The sequence below is a fragment of the Meles meles genome, chromosome 6 (assembly GCF_922984935.1).
Source record: "Meles meles chromosome 6, mMelMel3.1 paternal haplotype, whole genome shotgun sequence".
NCBI classification, from domain to species: domain Eukaryota; kingdom Metazoa; phylum Chordata; class Mammalia; order Carnivora; family Mustelidae; genus Meles; species Meles meles.
In genome coordinates, this window is record NC_060071.1 from 72,992,706 (window position 1) to 73,013,016 (window position 20,311).

Below are 20,311 nucleotides of genomic sequence, written 5' to 3' on the forward strand. Positions count from 1 at the left end.
CAGGCATCAAATGAGTAATTGTACTCGGGGTCTGGAATCCCAAGATGCCAGGTCTGAACAGAGGTCTGAACAGAGAGCTAGCTTAAAGAGGCTCTCTAAAATTTTTCTTCTTATCCTACTCATAACTAAAGGTTGCAAGGGTGGAGGGGTTGTACATTTCCATTCAAAATAAACTTCCACGTTGCCAGTGTATTTGCAAACACTAACAGCTCTTTTTCTTTAGAAACAAAGAGGGAGTGGAGGTGTGAAAAAAAGCCACTTTATATCAGGTGTTATTGTTATTGAAATGAAGAAGGTTAGGGTTCAGGTTATTCTGCACGTTGAATGTAAGTGGCCAGTATCTGAAAAGGACCTTCCCACAGCCTCTGACCAAAAATAAGGAAGCAGATAGCTGGTAGAGAGGTGGTAGGGTTGCTTATGGATACCAATTATGTAAGTTCTGATATGACCTGACAGCCTCCTAACAAAGAATTAACCTTGATTCCAGGGCTGTTTAGAAAGCAAGGGTTCCCATAAGTAAGAACTTTAAGAGAAATGAAAATAGTATTAAGAAGCTATATACATGTATAAAGGTAAGATGAGTGCTTATTCCCCTGTTAGAGATTTACCTATCCTGGTGGGGCTTAACGTTCATTAAACATGTTTCTGACCTTAGGGTGATTTGTATTGTGTGGGGAGGGGGAGGGGTAAATGCATGCCTCTCTCTGCAGGGTGTTCTAACACATATGGTGTTGACATATAGACCAGACAGTAGATTATTAAATGCTGTAATTTCCAAACTGCCAATGTTAAAAATGCAAAATCACAGTTACAAATGGCATTTGAAAACCTGCTTTCAGACTGTCTCCAAAGATTGTTAAGAACCAGTTTGTGCTTCAGTTGCCTTTTTGAGTGAAGAAAAGATGAGCCTTCAATCCTGACTTGTGCACCTACCAACCATTTCACAATCATCCTGAGATTTTAATCAAAACACATTTCATTTCACGGCCTCCTTTTCAGATCCTACTTTGTTGATAAACATTTGGAGTGTTTTCTAACTCAGTCAGACACTCATTCAATGGGACAATCAAGTAGCAGAAAGCTGCAGGGTTAGCTAGTAGCACCTTGCCACCTTGGTGACGAAGACTGGTTCAGCTCACCATCTGTATGTCTCCCTGCTCTCTAGGAATGGGCCATGTGTTCATAAATTTCTCTTCTTCTCTTATTTAAGAAAGAAAGAAAGAAAAGGAAGGAAGGGAGGGAGGGAGGAAAGATGGGAAGAAGGGAGGGAGGGAAACTTCATATGCTACCTTGATTTCTTTTTTCCTTTTTTAACAAGACAGATTTTAAGGGAGGGGAAATGTTATCCCTCAATATTCCCTCACTCAAGTATGCACTGCTTTCTCTGAGGTTCTATTTCAACCCACAGCTTAAACCTAGACTAATGAGGAACCAACAGATCTACTCTATACCTTTGAGACCCCTTTCTGTGAATACTGTTTTTCACACCCAAGCTTCAACAAAGCTCAAGGTTATGCTTTTCAAAGAAGATGAACAAGAGATTGTCAGTATTGCCCTTCAAAGATAGATCCACATGCTTTATTTAATAAGAACCAAGCAGAAGGACAAGTAGACAATATCTTCTAAAAAGTAAGGCACTCTCTCAAAACTTGAACCCGAATGGCTAGTATAAAGATGCAGCAGGAATCCCATAAACCCAATATATTTCTGTTTATTTTGTATGTATCCTTCCATACATAGGCTCACTGAGCTTCTGTCTTCGTTTGTTTTTTTTTTTTTTTTTTTTTTTTTTTTTTTTTTTTTTTTTTTTTTAAAATTTTTTTTTTTTTTAAAGATTTTATTCATTTATTTGACAGACAGAGATGACAAGCAGGCAGAGAGGCAGGCAGAGAGAGAGGGGGTAAGCAGGCTCCCTGCTGAGCAGAGAGCCCGATATGGGGCTCGATCCCAGGACCCTGGGATCATGACCTAAGCTGAAGGCAGAGGCTTTAACCCACTGAGCCACCCAGGCGCCCCAACTTCTGTCTTCGTTTGTAGAAACAGGATGACTGTATCAGTATCACAGTGTTCTCGTGAAAATTATATGATATGATATATGTAAAGCTACTACACAAACTATTCTATACAAATGGAAACATTAAGCCTTTGTTATCAGTAAGGATGCAAGGTATAGTGGGTGTTGTTATGGACTACCCAAATGCTCCCTTCCATACTGAGGTGCTCATTCCTCCGCTGCTGGGAACATGGGCAGTGGAATCTCTTAGCCAGGACCCTCTCCAGGACTTGCCCTTGCTTCAAGAGAGCCACAGTGCCAGAGTACCAATAGGATCAGAGAATCAGTTGAGCAAAGTCCCTGTGTGGCTGCATCGCTGTTCAACCTTGCCCTCTTTCTACTCTGCTTCCCTTGCAACCTGACAGGTGTCATTGCCAAGTGGATTCCGGCATATAAATGTCAGAACAGAGAGTTCTCAGGAGCTCAGCCTGGGCCAAGTAGAGCTTTTGTGTCCGGGCTGATTGCCACTTTTAAGTAAGCAGACTTTATTGTAATAACACACACATGGACAAAATTTGTGAAGGAGAAAACATATAGGTCCAGTTATATTTACAAAGGGCTTAAGGAAAGATACTAAATATCAAGTAGCTAGTTAATAGAAATCCAGAATGTCCTTTCAAATTTCAGTTTTTATATCAGCATCTCTAGTTTAAAGGAAGAAAGGCTGCTGCCATTGGGTATGTTAGGTGTGTCCTAATATGGTTGGTGACACGGGAATCTCAAGTCAATGCCCAAATGCAAATTCTACACCAGCAGTGCAGAGGGCATGTAGGGAAATTGTTGGGCAGGGTCAATGGCCTTGCCTTCAGGTGAGATGACTTCTACGAAAGGTATCACAAACTAAAGGCCTACAGAGGGCTGGGTAGCAACATGAATGAAGTAAAAGATGCATGATGCCAAATTGCTTGAACTGTGATCTAGCATGACACCAGCTTAATTACATTTCCTTTTACCTTTTTAAAAAATGGAATGTAAATTTCAGGCTGAAAAATGTGTCATGGCCTTACCTGCAATCCATTTGCCCTGACTTACACCAGGGACTTAGTCCCTACCTACATTCTAGACTCTTCTCCCAACCTTCTTTTCCCCGGTCACCTTTAGCCACTTTCAGCTACTTTGACACCATGTTGTTTGTCTCTGGGCCTTTGGATAAGCTGTCCACTCTGCTAGAAACAGGCTTGGTCGATCTCAGTTTGTCTTCAACTTGCCAACTCCTGTTCATCTTTCAGGTCTCCACTTAGATGATACTGCCTCTGGGTTGTCTTTGTGCCCCTCCCAAAACGCCATATCCCCTGTTGTGACACCTGGGACACCTTACTTTAATGGATGACTTCTTCGCTTCCTCCCCTGTTACGCTCTGTAGAAACAGGGACAGTATCTGTTTCCGTCACCATTATATCCAGTGCTTAGAACCATGCCTGGCACATAGGAAGCACTCTTCAAACAGATGTTGGATAAATGTTTGGAAAGAGGGAGGCAAAAGGGAAAGACTAATCAAGGTGAATTACAACATAGTATTTGAGTATATAGCTTCAGGGGAGGAAGAGCGAGAAGAGATTTCATAATTCTTGATCCTTAATCTCAACATTTTCACCAATAGAGAAGAAAAAGAACAAGCAAGTCACACAGTGTATTAACACTAATGCAGACCCCTGTGGGAGCACCCCACTCGGCAGGGGAAGGGAAGGCAACAGAGAGAAGTGTTGCCAAGGCTGAGTCTTGAAGGATGAGCTCGAGTTATGCAGGTGACCAGGATAGAGGACGGCACTCAGAGCAGGACAAAAGTCATGAGATGTCGGAGTATGGGTACATTCAGTTCACATAGATCGATGTGGTTAGAGGAAAGGGGGTAAGAGATGGTACTAGGAGATGACATCAGTAAAGTCCCCAGGGGTTAAACTGTGAATGAGCTCAGGACTTCACATGCTGCATAAGGAGAGTAGACTCTACCATAAGGGATTAGCAGCCATTGAAAGATTTTAAGCAGGGCAGTAATAAGAAATCATAGTGTAGCTGCTAAGTTGGAAGCAGGGAAAGAGTAGAGGCGGAGATTGGTCTGGAAGCCTATCGGGAAGATCGATAAAGAGGACCTGAACCAAGGCAGTGGCAAGGGGTGGAGTGTTACCATTCCAGTTTTTATAAGAGGAGTATTTTTTGGTTAATATTTTGAAGTGCTGAAGGACTAGAAAGCAATCTGATCTGGTGTAGGTGGAAAACAGTTGAAGCCAATAGAATCTTAAAGAATCATAGCCAATAGACACACAAGGAGAAAACTCCTCACTAAAGGAAACATGATTATATAATGTGTTACTCTGCTCTGCAGTGAATAATATTTACATAGTCATAATCTTGTGACCCTGATTATTGGTGTCCACTTCTAGAGCCAACCCATAAACAAAGCTGGGAAGATGGAATTATAGTCTCAGAAAAGATGTAAATTCTATGAACCTAGACAACATAAAGTGGGGTTAGTGACTATTGATGGACGGGGGAGAACAAGGGTGGGGATCAAAATTGACAGGTTGAGAGGTAGCAGGAAAAGCACATTATTTGGTGATACAGAGGCAATTGTTAGAAGAAACAGATTTTTAAAACTTGAAAGTGATCGCCTCTAGGTGGCAGGTTTAGTTTTGAAGAGGGAAGGGAAATGGAACTGTTGGTTTTCATAATAAACTCTTACTACTTGATTTCTTTTTACCAGGTGCACGAGTCTTCTGGTTAAAATGTTTAAAAACATTTTTTAAATGTATGTGGCCTGATGGTATTTCTTGTTTTGATGGAGCCATCATACATAAACACTTGAAAAACAAAGCATATAAGATGAATTAGGGATAGCCTCCCCAAGGTAATTCCCTGGGGTATTGGGTCACCTTCCTATTAAGAATAAGTATATTCAGGGCGCCTGGGTGGCTCAGCGGGTTAAAGCCTCTGCATTCGGCTCAGGTCATGATGCCAGGGTCCTGGGATCGAGCCACGCATCGGGCTCTCTGCTTGGCTGGGAGCCTGCTTCCTCCTCTCTCTCTCTCTGCCTGCCTCTCTGCCTACTTGTAATCTCTATCTGTCAAAAAAATAAATCTTTAAAAAAAAAAAAAGAATAAGTATATTCAGTTCAGTTACCACAAGGTCGAGACAAATATGCTGAAAGGCCATCTTATCTTGTGATTGAAGGGCACAGAAATCAAGTAGCAAACATGAAATGTGGTTTATATATTAAATCAGTACCTTTTAAATGTTTTGACGTTGGCCTACAGTAGAAAAATGTATTTGATTGTGACAGTATACACACACTCATACAATTGACTGAAAGCTTTTATACTCTGAAAACATATTTCATTCTACTGGAATTTTTAAAATTTTGGTCACTTCAAATTATTTTAAAAATCCACCACTGTATTGTGACCCACAGTTTGAAAAACACACGAATTGGCCCTGTTTTTTTCTCAGAGCAGAAAATATGCTTATGAAATTTGGAGCTTCTTTCTCAGATGAGTTGAACTTTCCTAGGGAAACTATTTGCACCTGATGTGTTAAAAAATATATCTGTGTGTGTGTATATAAAGTTGGCTTCTGTCATCATTATTAGTTAGCATGGCTGCCTTGCTTTTGTTTCTTGTCTCCTACCTTAAAATTTTCTTTTTTTCTTTTTCATCATTGGGACACATATGTTGGGAATAACCAAATTCGTTTCTGGAGTATTTTGAGACATATACCAGACATGCATATAAGTTGCGCACTTATATATCTTGGTTTTTATCCATGTGTCAGTTTGTTTGAAATCTTCAACCAACCATCTGATGCTAGGAACCCATTAAAACCCAGCCTTCTCCCAAAACTTGGAATCTTGTGAAATTTCCAAATCTAGCAAATTCCATGCTTAAAACTGTGTAACTATAAGTACCCCATGTCATGTCTACACATTTTAGCAAAAATTATGCTGGAAACAAAATCAATACGAAGCCTGTTGCACTAAGAGAACTTTAGTGGACTAATTTAATTCATTTGGATTTTCTTTCCACATTAAGAACTGCAAGACGCTGTTGAAGAGGTGCTGCCAAGCCTGAAAAAGGATAATGTGTCCATCTATTATGTGAGCAGAACTTCTAACACAGATGGGGTTGACTCTTTACTAGACAAAGTAGATGAAATGTCAACAGAAGCTATTCCAGAGTCTTGGCGGTCCGAAGTCACTTTGACCACTCCTGCCTTATACATTTATACTTCTGGAACCACAGGTAAAAATAAAGGATTCTCAAAGAAATGGACTTACCCTGAAGGAGTTAAATGTTGGGTTAGATTTTCAAATGTCCTTTCCCTTGGCAAAACTTATCAGATATCTAATACTTTAGAGGATTTAGCTCTTTGCCTGTGGGAACTGCTCTGTGATCCCATCTGGGTGTCTCCAAGCTACACGTACATACATACAGCTCCCCCTCGCTGGTATGTAGAACAGAGAAAGAAGTTAACCAAGAAGTACAAAAATAGTTATGAAAATGGGGGAAATTTGGCACTGAATAGGTTTTGGGAATTTTTTAAATGATGGTTGGATTTCAATTATCTTATATCCCAAGTCTATACATAATGTATAGCCAGTTATAAATGGGGCACCAAAGAAGATGAGAGGACAATAATGGAGTTGTATTTACATAAACGCTTTGACCATTATCTTCCCATGCAACACTGACTGGGAGCTGTTTGGTGATGTGGGTGTAGGATGGCTCTAGCCCAGGGCCTAAAGTATTGTATTTCACCAAATCTAAGATACCTTCAACTATAAACTGCAGCATAATTTTATGAACCATAAAGAAAAAAAACACTGCCAATTAACAGTGTTATCAGAATAACTCTATGGAACAAGCAATATTAAAGATAGAATGTACTAGGCACTCTCCTATAAGCGTTAGGGTCTTGTGTTCATACAATTCTCCCACCATCCTTAAGATGGGTACCATTCTTATTCCCATTTTACAGATGCAGAAACTCATGCTTAGAGAGATTAAGAACTTCTCACGGTAACTTGTCAGGATTCACCTTGGTAGGCTGACTCTACAGCTCACCCATCTGACCTCTCTGCCACAATACCTCCCAGTTCTTCAGTTTAACAGATAATGTGGTGTTTGCCTACTCTAGGCCAGAGAAAACATTATCAAAATGTAATAATATGAGGCCTTATGGATATATTTAAAAGGAGGACAAGAAGCCAGTGCCAGCATGCTGATGATTATTATTAATATTGGAAAACTGAATATGTGAATCATTACTCCTTTTGATTAAAATTTTAATTTAGTTTAAGCAGGTAATGCATGCATGCATTTCTTTGTAAAACAATCAAACATTATAGATAAGGCTAAAGTTTCCTTTGAGCCTTTTATCTCAACACCAGCCTATACCTTCTTTTAACTCAACAGACCCTCAGCACCCATCTGTCTCCCAGTTCCTAGACCAGAATTTAACCTCAAGATGGACTTCCTTTTGTACACTTACTTTCATTAAGTATTTTCTTTAAGTAAATGAAGGGAGACTGGGCATGACATATTAAAGCCAGTGCCCAAAGCTTGTCTATCCTCTTTCTGTCAGAAGTTATATATTGCCATGGCATCAGAATGGTGGGATGACATAGTTAACCCAAATGCTTCCCCCACATACAGACAGTACCTTAATATATGGGAATTTATCCTCATTTATCCTCATTTCTTAATAGAATGGTAAAATTAAGTTGTGAACTTTGGGAAATAATCGAGAAAAAAGTCAGCCCTTGGTTAGTTATAGGGAATTCTAGTCTTAATGCTACACAAGTATAGAACTTCACAGTGTAGTTTTTGGCAGTCAAATATAAAACCCACTTTAGGGAGAAAAAGACATTGAACTCTCCTTAATTTAATCCCATAATTCTGAATTTATATTTAATTGGAAGGTGATTGGGTTGATGTTTATTTTGCTTTTCTCCTTATCTCTGAATAAAATATTTGTTAAGTAACTCGTATAAAAATTAATTAAAAGAACTTGAGGCACCTGGGTGGCATAGTCAGTTAAGCATATGACTCTTGGTTTCAGCTCAGGTCATGATCTCAGGATCAGGAGATCAAGCCCAGTGTTGGGCTCTGTGCTCAGCAGGGAATCTGCTTGAGATTCTCCTTCTCCCTCTGCCCCTCCCACTCATGCTTGCTCTCTCTGTCTTTCTCTCTCCCTCTTTCTCAAATACATAAGCCTTTAAAAAGAACTCATTTAAGCAATTGGAAAACAAGATGTTTTCCTTGTTCCTCAGTCATTAGTACAAAATTATATAATAGTTACCATATATTCTTTTTTCTTCATTAATACAAAATCTTAAATTAGGAAATTTCTGAAAGTACCTCAAAGCAACAAAGTATACGTATTTCCTTTTCAAAAATATATTTTAGGGGCTCAGTGGGTTAAGCCTCTGCTTTTGACTTAGGTCGTGACCTCAGTGTCCTGGGATGGAGCCCCGCATTGGGCTCTCTGCTCAGCGGGGAGTCTGCTTCCCCCCTCTCTCTGCCTACTTGTGATCTCTCTCTGTGTCAAATAAATAAATAAAATCTTTTAAAAAATGATTTAAGGGGCACCTGGGTGGCTCAGTGGGTTAAGCCGCTGCCTTCGGCTCAGGTCATGATCTCAGGGTCCTGGGCTCGAGTCCTGCATCGGGCTCTCTGCTCAGCAGGGAACCTGCTTCCTCCTCTCTCCCTCTCTCTACCTGCCTCTTTAATCTACTTGTGATCTCTCTCTGTCAAATAAATAAATAAATAAAATCTTTAAAAAAAATGATTTAAAATATATATATTTATTTTAGAGTTTTTACTATTTGTACAATTATTTTCTGTGGTGAATACAATTGATTATCAATGCTTTCTTCTATTTCTTAATATTAGTGTAGAATGAAACATTAATACTAACATAATGCCATTGGCCCACTGTCAAAGAAAATGAATTTTGAATTGCGTTCACAGTTATGACGGGTTTCTGACCACACTGCTTTACCTTATAATGAGTTACTATTACTTGGGCCATACCTAGCTAAGGTGCCATCAAGTAAGTATGGAAGGATCTGAGTCTACAATGAACTGCATTCCTCCTTAAAAAGTCCATTTACCCACTTAAGTCTTAACCTCTAGCCCTGGCCCCTTAATAATGGCTTCAGGACCTCCCCATGACTGTGTTACCTTCCATTAGAAACAATATAAATAAATCTTTTTAATAGAGTTTTGCAAATATGCTATATAAATTATATTTAAGAAAATGCAATATACTAAAATTACACCGAGATACCGTTTTTCACCTTTTAATTTGGCAAAAATTCCAACATTTGAGAGCATACCTAGGCAAGGCTATGAGGATCAGGTCCATTCAGATGTTGCTGGTGAGAGAGTGGATTGGGACAGCCCTTATAACTTGCAATATGGCGCTACCTATCAAAATTACAAAGATATGTTATCTTTTGACCCTACAGTCTCACTTCAGCAAATTTATCCTACAAATACAGCATCACTCATAGTATAAACTAGCATGTGGACCAGGCTGGAATAGCAGAATAGTTAAGTAAATTATAACACACAAATATAAAGACTTGATGCAACTGAGAGGAGAGAATAAATGAATGAATAAGGAAAGTTTCATTGTATAAATATGGACAGTTCTCAACCATCCAATGTTAAGCAGAGAGGGAAAAGTGCAGAAATTTGTCCATTTTTTTAATGGAGGAAAGGGCAAGAACAAAATAAGCAACTCTTCTTATTTGCTTATATTTATATAAAAACACTCTAGAAGAGGAGCTAAGAAATTCATAAAAGTGGTTATGAAGAAAAGTAATAGGAATGGAAAAGTATTTAATCTCTCTGAATCTCAGCCTTCTCCTCTGTGGATTGGAGAATATAATTTTACTGATCCTGTTAATTATGAGAAATAATTGAAATTTTGAAAATACCTTGCAAAGTGGCAGGCATAGAGCAAAAATTCAACAGACATTCATGGCTTTCTCTTCAAATTACTACTGGAGTAACCATCTAACTAAGGGTTCAGCAAGCTGTGGTCTGTGGGCCAAATACAGCCCCCCTCCCTGTTGTGGCAAATAAAGCTTTCTCAGAACATAGCCACATTCTTTCTTTTGTATGGCTGGCTATGATCGGCTACAATAGCAGAGTTGAGCATTTATAACAGACTATATGACCGTGCAAAGCCTAAAACATGGACTCTCTGGTCTCCTACAGAAAAAATTTGCTGACTCCTGGTGTAACTGATTATGGCCCCATGCAATTCTCTAAGCACTGGACCATGGATCGTCCTAAGCCAGATCTCTCCCCCGGACCACGTGTCTGCGAATGACCAGTCTTGGCTCACCCTGCCTTCTCTTGTATCTTTGCAAAGGTCTCCCAAAAGCCGCAACAATCAATCACCAACGCCTGTGGTATGCGACTGGCTTCGTCAGTATCAGCGGGATTAAGGAAGATGACATCATTTATACCACCCTGCCCTTGTACCACAGTGCTGCACTGATGGTTGGTCTCCATGGATGTATCCTGTCTGGTAAGATTTTCCTCTAAAGGCATTGGAGTCTGGTACACAGTCGCACGTGCTCCACGGGGAAAGTAATACAAAAGTCGGCTACTTTCCTGTCTGCCAGGAACGGCATTTGATTCTATGTTAGTAACAAGGGTATTTGGCTCCCACATCACCAGCAAGTATCTAGAATAATTTATATTTTCTCATGCCTGCTTATCGATAATATAGTGCTACAGTTTTCAGGATATCAAGGAGGAAATTTCCTCAAAATGTTCTGGGTGGTCATCCAGATCAAGACACTTGATTCTTAGGTCCCATAAGTAAGTCCTCTCTGTCATTTCCATCTTCAGAAATCTGCATGTAGACCTCCGTCAGCATCTGATTTAAACTTCCCCCTTAGTTGTTCCCATCCTACTTTGTTCTTCTCTGCTCCCACAGCTCTTCAGCTCTTGTCAGAATACCTGCCTTTCCATCCCTTCTCTTTTCTTCCAAAATTTTACCATACAAATTAGAGTTGCCATCTTTTCTCCTTTCAGTAGGCTTTATGCCCTTTGTATACATCAAGGCTCAGTCTAACGTCCACCCCTCCCAGAAAACCATCTCTAACTCTCTAAGCCAAAAAAACAAAACAAACAAACAAACAAACAAAAAACCCTAATTTTTTCTTTCATGTGACATTTCATTTTAACTAATAATAAACATATATATAATAACATATAATAACATATATGCATATACATATGTATGTGCATGTGTTATGGCCCAAGCCTCTGTGTCTTTCCCTCACCAACGTATTGATCAGTTATAAAATATTTACCCCCAGCATCAGTACCCACCGCCACACGGGCCAGGAATGACTGGCGGGACCTGATGGTATACTTGGGTTCATCAAGGACAGAGGGCCTCTGAGGTCCCAAAGGAAAAACTCCATTGCTCACACATTTGCTTAAGCACCATAGATACATTCTTTTTTTTTTTTTTTAATTAGACATTTGAGGTGATAACAATGTGCTTTTTTTTTTTAAAGATTTTATTTATTTATCTGACAGGCAGAGATCACAAGTAGACAGAACAGCAGGGGGAAGAGGGGGAAGCAAGCTCCCCACTGAGCAGAGAGCCCGATGTGGGGCTCGATCCCAGGACCCTGGGATCATAACCTCAGCCGAAGGCAGAGGCTCAACCCACTGAGCCACCCAGGTGCCCCCCCATACATTCTAAAGAAGAAAAAATAGTATTTTAAAAAATGTTTCCTCTTCTTAAACAGTGGACTTTTGTATACTTAGGAATAAAGCTATATTAATAGCATGGAAAAAATGTGAGTTTTTTTATTTCACTTTACTACATTTCATGCCTATAGTTAGGTTGGGTCTGATATATATTATTTTTACCCATTATATTGATTTCCTGTTGCTATTGCTATTCCTATTGCTATTGTAACAAATTACCACAAACTTAGTGGCTTTAAAGGAATACAGGTTTTTATGCTGTTTTGAATATCAGAAGTCTTAAAATCAATGTGTCGGCAGGGCTGCATCCCTTCCAGGAGTTCTAGGAGAGAATCCATTCCCTTGCTTTTTCCAGCCTCTGGAGGCTGCCTGCATTCTTTGCCTCATGGCCACTTCTTCAATCTTCAAAACACATCATTCCACCATTTTGTTTCCATTATCCCATCTTCTTCTGCCCTTGACCTGCTTGCCTTCCTATTATAAGGACAGTTGTGATTTCCCAGGTAATCCACAATGATCTTTCCATGTCAAAATCGTGAATTTAATCACCTCTACACAGTCCTTTTCACCATGTAAGGTACCATATTCACAGGTCCTATGGATTAGAACAGGGACAGCTTTGGGAACCATTATGTCTACCTCACCCATCAAAGAACAATTTCCCTGCTTGCTCAAGACCCTAGTACTCCATTGCCTGCAGAGTTAAGCCTGACTCTTCCACCTGGCACTTCCAAGTTCTCCATGATGGCACTCCTAGCTGCTTCTCCAGGTTCCTCTCCCATGACTCACCCACTCTTCACCACTCCAGTCACGATCCAGCTGAGTCTTGGCTCTCTTCCCACGCCTTCTGGACTGCCCTGTCTTTGTTTCCCATTGTTTCCTCTGCCTGAAATTCTCCCATCTTTTTTCATATTCATTGCTCAAGACATAATTCAAATCCTACCTCTTCCAAAATATGCCCTTCTCAGCACTTACCCCCAAGTTCCCGAATTAATACACACATACCCTCTCATTCACATTCCCTTAGAGATTCATTTGAACACCCTATTTATTGCACACTGACTTTTATTAGAAAGACGTCTGCATGTGTCTGTCCCCCACCAGATCGAAAGCCTCTGTAGGATAAAACCATGCCTTAATTGATTTCCGTCTTTACTATAAGCAGTACTCAAAACTCATTTGTGGGGGCGCCTGGGTGGCTCAGTGGGTTAAGCCGCTGCCTTCGGCTCAGGTCATGATCTCAGGGTCCTGGGATCGAGTCCCACATCGGGCTCTCCACTCAGCGGGGAGCCTGCTTCCCTCTCTCTCTCTCTCTGCCTGCCTCTCTGTCTACTTGTGATCTCTCTCTGTCAAATAAATAAATAAAATCTTTAAAAAAAAAACAACTTGTTTGTGAATATAATTCCTATTTAAATTTCTACCTTTCAAAAGTGACAAAGGTAACCAGGTAGTTTTTCATAGCAGTTCTTTTTTAACACTTTATATACACTTCTCTGTAGGTTCTACTATGGTCTTGCGGAGCAAATTTTCAGCCAGCCAGTTCTGGGATGACTGCAGGAAGTATAATGTCACTGTCATTCAGTATATTGGTGAACTTCTTCGGTATTTATGCAACTCACCCCAGGTAATACTCCCCAAGTTTCATTCTTTTTGAGATGGGTAAGGGGAATTCCCATTACTCTGGGTCATGCTGGGCTTCGGCTGAGACTTACCTATCAGTTTTCTGTTTAGACTACAGTTGTTCATGGCAATAAAGTGCATGGCACCACACCTATCCTATAGAGGGGATTTACTAGGTGTCAGTTGTTAATATTATTTTTGCCTACTTTTTTACCTGTTCTCAATTCTTACCCTCTACCTAGCAGATCCTCTCCTTCCCTAACTGTCTAAAGCCTACCTTCACTCTCAAAGCCCAGCTGAAAGGATACCTCATATATTAAATCTATTTGGGTCACTCCAGCATCATTTGATTTCTTTCCCTCACATCATTTAATTTCTACCCACTTTGGCACTGTCACCTTGCATGTATTTGTTTTCACACCTTCCATCCTCCCTAGGCTGTAAAGTCTTTGATGGTAGGGACCACATCTTGTATCCTTACTTTGTCTTATACCACAGGCTTACAGGAATCATTTACTTAATTTTGCTTGAATAAATCGCCATGTGGCCTTGAAACCATCTGACAAAGTCTGTCAACAGGCTTGAGCAGATGCCTCAAGGTTAATCCAGAGGCCTGGGATCTACCCTGTTTGCAGATATCCACATATCTTTTTTTTTTTTTAAAGATTTTATTTATTTGTCAGAGAGAGAGAGAGCAAGAGCAAGCACAGGCAGACAGAGCGGCAGGCAGAGACAGAGAGAGAAGAGAAGCAGGCTCCCCGCTGAGCACGGAGCCCCATGTGGGACTCGATCCCAGAACGCTGGGATCATGACCTGAGCCGAAGGCAGCCGTTTAACCAACTGAGCCACCCAGGAGTCCCTGCCGATATCCACATATCTTGATGGGGTTCTTTGAAAGAACTTCTCCTGCCCCACCCCTCAAGTATTATCAGAGGCCTGACAGCCTGCCTGAGGACCAAATCAAGGGTTCGCAGCAGCAGCACTGCTGACATGTTGGGTGCATTCATTCTTGGCTTTATGGAGTTGTTCCGTGTACTGTAAGATGTTCGGTATCATCTTTGGCCTTTATGCAGGACACACCAGTAGTACCCTCCCCCCCACCCCAGGTTATGACAATCAGAATGTCTTCAGACATTGCCAGATGCCCCCTGGCAAGCAAAATCAGCCCCAGTTGAGAACCACTAGACTAGATAATGCAGTAAACTCACCAGATCCTGCTTCCTGTAGTCCTTTCAATCAAAACAAACTCAGAGGATCACTAAGTTGATAAATTATAATTTATAAGCTCCTGTTATCTTCAACTTATATAACATCTGCCGTGACATAGGAAGAAGCATAGAATGTTCTGGCCCCCGTTCTTCCCCTCCTCACTTCATTCAGTCTCTGCCCACATATCAGCTCATCAGAGAGACTGCTCCTACTAATCAACAAATGTTATCACCTCGCCCATTACCATCCACCTCATGGGTGACTGCTTTTCATAGGATTGTACCTCCTGACATAGGACAGCTTATGTGACCATTGTCTGTCTCCCCCAGTTGCATGAAAGTTCCACACACCAGGGACTTCGTTCGCTGCCAGATCTCTAGGCCTGAGATCTGTGTGTGGCATATTCGAGGCATCAACAAACTTCGTTGAATGAACCTCTAAATTCAGGCCCCTGAAAGATGTATGACTAACTTCATAGAGGTAATACGGTTCCCCTGGGATGTTTAGACTTAGCACATATTATTCTGATCTGGGTAGCAGATTCACCAGCTTCATGAGAGTCATAATTAGCTGTGGGCTGGATTAGGACCTTTCCCACAGCAATCTCTGTTGAAGTCATTATTGAATTTTTTTCACATTAGTATCCCATCTGGCCCTCAAGATTACATGCTTTGCTATTAAAACTCAAAAATCCATTTGGGGCCCTTCTGTTTGGCTTTTCTTCTCTGCCTTAAAAGCCCCCTTTGTCAGTTAGAAGTCTCCTGGGGGAGGGTGTGTGGACTTGAAGGAAATAGACATGTTTGTGTAACTCTTTCAGGCTTACACACACTCACACATATAAACACTTCCACCTTTCTCCTTCCTCATAACATTGTCTCAAATGCTGAAAACTAAAATTTGATTGGGGCATTCTATCATCAAAATATATTATGATTTATTGTATAATTCACAGATGACCTCAAATCTAGAAGATACAGAATTTCTATTAGCTCTTGCTTCTCCCCCACCCCTCAGTTCTGGCTTGTCTTAAAAATACTTATGAGAACTATAAAGAATGATCAATGTTACCTAAAAAAAAAAAGAAAAGAAAAGAAAAACCTTCAGTCAAGGCTTTAAAAATGATATAAGCTGGGGCGCCTGGGTGGCTCAGTGGGTTAAAGCCTCTGCCTTCGGCTCAGGTCATGATCCCAGGGTCCTGGGATCGAGCCCCACATCAGGCTCTCTGCTCCACCGGGAGCCTGCTTCCTCCTCTCTCTCTCTGCCTGCCTCTCTGCCTAGTTGTGATCTCTGTCTGTCAAATAAATAAAATATTTTTTAAAATGATATAAGCTTATATATAGAAAATCCTTAAGACAACAAAACCGTTAGTACTAATAAATGAATTTAGCAAAGTAGCAGGATACAGAGTTATCACACAATAATCTGTTGTATTTCTTTACACTAACAATGAACAATCTGAAAGATAATTACAAAACAATAACATCAAAAAGAATACAATACTTAAGAATGAACTTAACCAAGGAGGTGAAAGACGTGTATAATGAAAACTAGAAAACATAGATGAAAGAAACTAAAGAAGACATAAATAAATGAAAACACACCCCATGTTCACAGATTGGAAGATTTAATATTGTTAAAATGATGCTGCTACCCAAAGAGACCTATAGATTCAATGCAATCCCTATTAAAATCCCAATGACATATTTTGTGAATACAGAAGAAAACCTATCCTGAAATTCATATGGAGTCTCAAGGGACCCCAAATAGCCAAAGCAATCTTTTTTTTTTAAAGATTTTATTTATTTACTTGACAGACAGAGATCACAAGTAGGCAAAGAGGCAGGCAGAGACAGAGAGAGAGGGAGAAGATTCCCCACTAAGCAGAGAGCCTGACGTGGGGCATGATCCCAGAATCCTGGGATCATGACCTGAGCCAAAGGCAGAGGCTTTAACCCACTGAGCCACCCAGGCACCCACAAAGCAATCTTGAAAAAGAACAAAACTTGGGGATTTACACTTCCTAATTTCAAAACTTACTACAAAGCAATATGGTACTAACATGAAGACAGATGTATAGATCAGTAAAATAGAATAGAGAGCCCAGAAGTAAGCCCTTGTCAATGTTAATCATTGCCAAATGATTTTTGACAAGGGTGCCAAGACCATTCATTGGGGAAAGGACAGTTTTTCAATAAATGGTCCTGGGAAAACTGAATACCCACATGCAAAAGAATGAAGTTGGACCCTTATCTGACATGCTTATACAAAAACTATCTCAAATGGAAAAAAGACCTAGGGGTACCTGTGTGGCTCAGTCACTTAAGTGTCCATCCGACTCTTGATTTCAGCTCAGGTCATGATCTCAAGGTCATGAGATGGAGTCCCATGCTGGGCTCAGCACTGAGTGTGAAACCTGTTTGAGATTCTCTCTCTTCATATGCCCCTGCCATTACCTTGCTCTCTCTCTCTTTTTTTCTCTCTCTCAAAAACAAAACAAAACACTAAATTTAAGACCTAAAATAATAGAACTCTTGGAAGAAAACATAAAACAGAACTTTATGACATTGGATTTGGCACTGATTTCTTGAACGTGACACTGAAGGCATAGGAATCAAAAGAAAAAATAGACAAAGTGGGCTTCATAAAACTTTCAAAATTCTGTGCCTCAAAAGACACTATCAAGAGAGTAAAAGGCAACATACAGGATGGGAGAAAATATTTGCAATTCATATATCTTGGAAGAGATTCATATTCAGAATGTATAGAGAGTTCCTAAACTTTAATAACAAAAAAACAACCAACCAACCTGATTCAAATATAGGCAAAGTACTTGGATAGACATTTCTTCAAAGAAGATATACAAATGGACAACAAGTGCATGAAAAAATGTTCAGCATTACTAATCATTAGGGAAATGCAAATCATAACTATAGTAAAATACCACTTCATACTTATTAGGATGGCTACTATTAAACACACACACACACACACACACACACACACACAGAGCAAACAACAAGTGTTGGTGAGGATGTGGAGAAATTAGAACCCGCATGCACTGTGGGTGGGAAGTAACTGGGTCAGCCACTGTGGAAAACAGTACGGCAGTTACTCAAAACATGAAAAATAAAATTACTATGTAATCCATCAATTCCATTTCTGGGTACCATGCCCAAAAGAATTGAAAGGAGGTTCTTAAAGAGATAGTTGTATATTCATGTTCATAACAGCATTATTCATAATAGCTAAAATGTGGGAGCAACCCAAGTGCCCAAGAATGGATGAATGGGTAGGCATGTGTGGTATGTACACAGAGTGGAATATTACTCAGCCTTAAAAAGGAAGGGAGTTCTGCAGTGTGCTATAACACAAGTGAACCCTACGGATAGTGTTAAGTGAAATAGCCAATCACAAAAAGGCAAATGCTGTATGATTCCATGTGTACGAGGTACATAGAGTAGTCAAAATCATAAAGACAAAAAGTAGAATGGTATGTTGCCAGGGGCTGGGAGTGGGGGAGCACAGGGAGTTCTTGTTTAATGGGTATAGGGTTTCAGTTTGACAAGATGAAAGAGTTATGGAGATGGATAGTGGAGGTGACTGCACAACACTGTGAATGTATTTAGTACCACTGACTTGTACATTTTTAAATGGTCAGGATAGGAAATTTTGTTATGCGTATTTAACCATAATTTTTAAAAAATAGGTCAAAGTAGACGACCCAAATTCTATGGATTTAAAGGAGCTTAAAGAAAGATTGCATCAAAAGGACTTCTCAAACAAAAGTGGATAAAGAACTAGAACTGGTGGTGGAAGGCTCTGGACCAATGTAATCAGGAAGTTTTGCATCCTTAGAGCTGTCTAGAATAGGCCATCACTGGAGGGGCTAACACCCCCCACCCCAAGCAGTGGGTATTAGGGAGGAAACTCCTGCCTCAGCTGAGCAGATAAACCAAATGACCCCTGTCCAAGGACATGGCACTGCTTCTCGAGAAACTCTGGAACAATGTCAGGGAGGTAGAGGCTCCTCTGCTTGTCCCTTGTCTTAATCCTATTCAGTAGCTCCTTTTTTTTTTTTCAGTGTTCCAAGATTCATTGTTTATGCACCACACCCAGTGCTCCATGCAATACGTGCCCTCCTTAGTACCCACCAGCAGGCTCACCCAGTCCCCCACTCCCTTCCCCTCCAAAATCCTCAGTTTGTCACTAGCTCCTTTGATAGAGCAGAAGACTAGGGAGGCATGTCGCCAGCCACCCTTAGCACAGGAATTCAGATTTGGCTCAAGGGAAGAATGTAGTGCTTAAGGGCCAAGACTCAGGGGTCACCAGGTCTGAAACCAATGACCATGTGAACAGGACAGTTAAACTCTCTCTCACTTTCCTGTCCTCCAGCAGGGTAAACAATAGTACCTACTTCATAGGGGGCTGTGAAGATGATTAAGAAATACCTGATGCTTAGTAAATTATCAACAAAGAGTAGCCATTATCATCATCCTCTTCAGTGCCTAAGAATGTGTACCTCCTAGTAGGTGTTCCATATCTATCATCAAACGAATCAGAGAAAATTCTGCTCCACAGGTGGAAGGAAGAAATGAGAGGACATTCCAATGAGTCAATCACGCTCATCTAAAGTTGAGTGGGGCTTGGATAACAAAGCTGCTGACTAGTGCTTTTACAGTGTTACTATAGAAATTTCTTGATCCATTTTACCTGTCTTCCATTGTTATGTATGGGCCTTAGCATCTGGGATACCTGTTTTCTGTGGACGTCCAGTCTGGTTCAGCATGCAGCTGTCATCTCCCATTTTGCTTCGTGTAGTTGCTTAAACAGCAGTGCCATTTAGGAAAAAGATAAATTTATCAGAACAAGATACTGCTAAAGCTCAGTGTTTCTCTACTCCAGTTCGGGACTAAGCCACAGAATGGGTCTAAATGAGGCTGTGTACTGCTTGCCAGGTGTATGTATGATCAGGGCAGGGAGAGGAGAGGGAGAAGGAAAAGGGAACCAGAAAAGAGTTCCAGGGGCCACACATAGAAGTCATGGTATTTGGAAGGGGAAATAAGAACAACCAGAATTCTGAGACCACTGAATAGGCTCAACTTACTTCCCTGCTGTTAACCTCCTCGAGTCATCTGCCTTCCCTCCAAAATTAGATAAGCTCCCAACCTAACATGTCTGTCTCCGTATCACCTCCATTCTGACAGAGTATAGAGTGGAGGGTATTTAGCAGCACAGAGTAGACTGTAAGTGACCAGTTTGACCTCTCAGGGGCAGGCTGGGGCAGGGCAAAAAAGGGAAAGAAAGCAGAAAAATGAATGAGGTAAAGAGAGCAGCATCAGAGAAGGTTTACCACAGAAGGTGAGTTTCAAGGGGTGCAGAGATCTTACCAGCTGTGCAATGAAAGAAGGGCTTCTGGTTCCCTGGAACAGGGTGTGCAGAGTGGAGTGAAGGACTGGCATGTCAGGAGCTGCAAGCAGTGTAGCAGGAGGCAAGACTGGTTGATGGGGCTAGGTGACAAGGGCTTTGCTATGCTGAGACTTAAATGTGAACATGACAAAGCATGGAAGGACCTTCCATGGAAGAGTGATGGGGAGACAATGTTTTTAGACAGTCCCTTTGGCTTCAGTGAAAAGATGCACTGGAGGGAGAAAGCCCTAAGCAGAAAAATGGATCCTCTTCCTTTCATTCCTGT

General features: G+C 40.7%; 1 protein-coding gene across 1 annotated transcript in view; it reads left to right on the top strand.

Annotated features, from left to right (window-relative positions):
• SLC27A2 (solute carrier family 27 member 2) overlaps window positions 1–20,311 on the top strand; it is a 45,733-nt gene that overhangs the window by 4,372 nt on the left and 21,050 nt on the right. The window contains exons 2-4 of the mRNA XM_046010242.1: window positions 6,076–6,285; window positions 10,430–10,588; window positions 13,290–13,414. Coding sequence (XP_045866198.1) covers window positions 6,076–6,285; window positions 10,430–10,588; window positions 13,290–13,414 — 494 coding nt within the window. The remainder of the gene's footprint in view (window positions 1–6,075; window positions 6,286–10,429; window positions 10,589–13,289; window positions 13,415–20,311) is intronic.